The 1,177-nt window shown below is 32.4% G+C and overlaps 1 protein-coding gene across 1 annotated transcript in view; it reads right to left on the bottom strand.

Annotated features, from left to right (window-relative positions):
• Positions 1-245: 245 nt before the first annotated feature.
• Positions 246-1,177, bottom strand: part of LOC128998616 (dynein axonemal intermediate chain 4-like) — a 44,493-nt gene continuing 43,561 nt past the window's right edge. Inside the window, exons 15-16 of the mRNA XM_054424830.1 lie at positions 1,065-1,142; positions 246-509 (exon numbers count right to left, since the gene is read on the bottom strand). Of these exons, the coding sequence (XP_054280805.1) occupies positions 420-509; positions 1,065-1,142 (168 nt within the window). The 3' untranslated portion in view covers positions 246-419. The remainder of the gene's footprint in view (positions 510-1,064; positions 1,143-1,177) is intronic.

The following is a 1,177-nucleotide window of genomic DNA, read 5'->3' as shown; positions in this document are numbered from 1 at the left end:
CTGCTCTGTGAAATTTTCACTTTTCCTGATTACGTATAGGGTACTTTGGTATTTAGCCACCGACCACACCGATGAATTGAATTTCAAGTAAGATTTTAATAAGTTTAAACAAAAAATCTTCCTAATCTAACCACCCTTAGGAATTATTAGGTGTGGTCAGTATAATACCAAAGTACCAAGAACCAAGTTATTCAAAAAAGTCTGCAGGGTTTTCTATGAATATGAATATGAAGCATTGAGGGGTAATGTTTTTTTTATTATTTGAGATATAATTTACATATTTCTTTATTATCATGCTTAGGAGACTGCAAAGTTTTAGGCTAGTTGAACCTAGCCGACTTAACTCTTGCCTTTTAATATTATATTGAAAGTTCTCCTTGAATGATGGAAGAGAAGAATAAATTTTCAATAAATATGCATTATCGATGCTTCAAAAGGCTTTCAAGGTAGCTGCGTTCCCTAGGCTTGGATACCATGGCATTTGCAAGAGCTCTTAGTAGAGCTTCTTCCTGAAATCATTCCAAATTATCTTAAAATTTGACCTTATAAAAACTTTAAAATTTGTTGAAGTTTGATTTGCTTCTTCATCACAAAATATTTACAATACAGAAATAAAAATTTGTTTTTTCAACTTTGATTACCTAGCTTGACTTTACTCTGCAATTAAAGCATACATTCATTAAATAAATGGTATCAGCAATCTGATACATATTTTCTCTGATTAGATTGTCAATAACCCTTATCATAGGTAAGCGGTGGGAGTAATTATAATTTTTTATGGGGAAAATCACAAATGTTGCAATAACTTTTAAATCGTAGTTCTTCCAGCAATAGGGCTTGCACACAGACACAACCCACACCCACAAACATTACTTTGAAAACTACTTTATGGGTTCAGGGGGACCCAAAATGGATATATCCACCCAAAACTTAAACTTGAAAATCTTAATGAAAACAATACTTTCTCGATACACTACTTATAGGGGGGAAGTAAAAACTATAAATTGGAATACCACAAACCGGTTGACTAGAGTATTTAGAGGAAACTAGATTATGATGCCTACCTGTAAGAATGGTGGATAAGGCATGTCAACCAGATTGAAGATGAATACATCACCAACAACATCTCCAACTAAAATATTCTATAAAAGAATACATAAACAAGTTAGGTATAAAT

This window comes from Macrosteles quadrilineatus, unplaced genomic scaffold, assembly GCF_028750875.1.
Source record: "Macrosteles quadrilineatus isolate MER2022 unplaced genomic scaffold, UCM_ALF_1.0 Scaffold_7__1_contigs__length_78375512, whole genome shotgun sequence".
Classification (NCBI taxonomy): domain Eukaryota; kingdom Metazoa; phylum Arthropoda; class Insecta; order Hemiptera; family Cicadellidae; genus Macrosteles; species Macrosteles quadrilineatus.
This window is presented reverse-complemented; position numbering and strand designations above follow the sequence as displayed.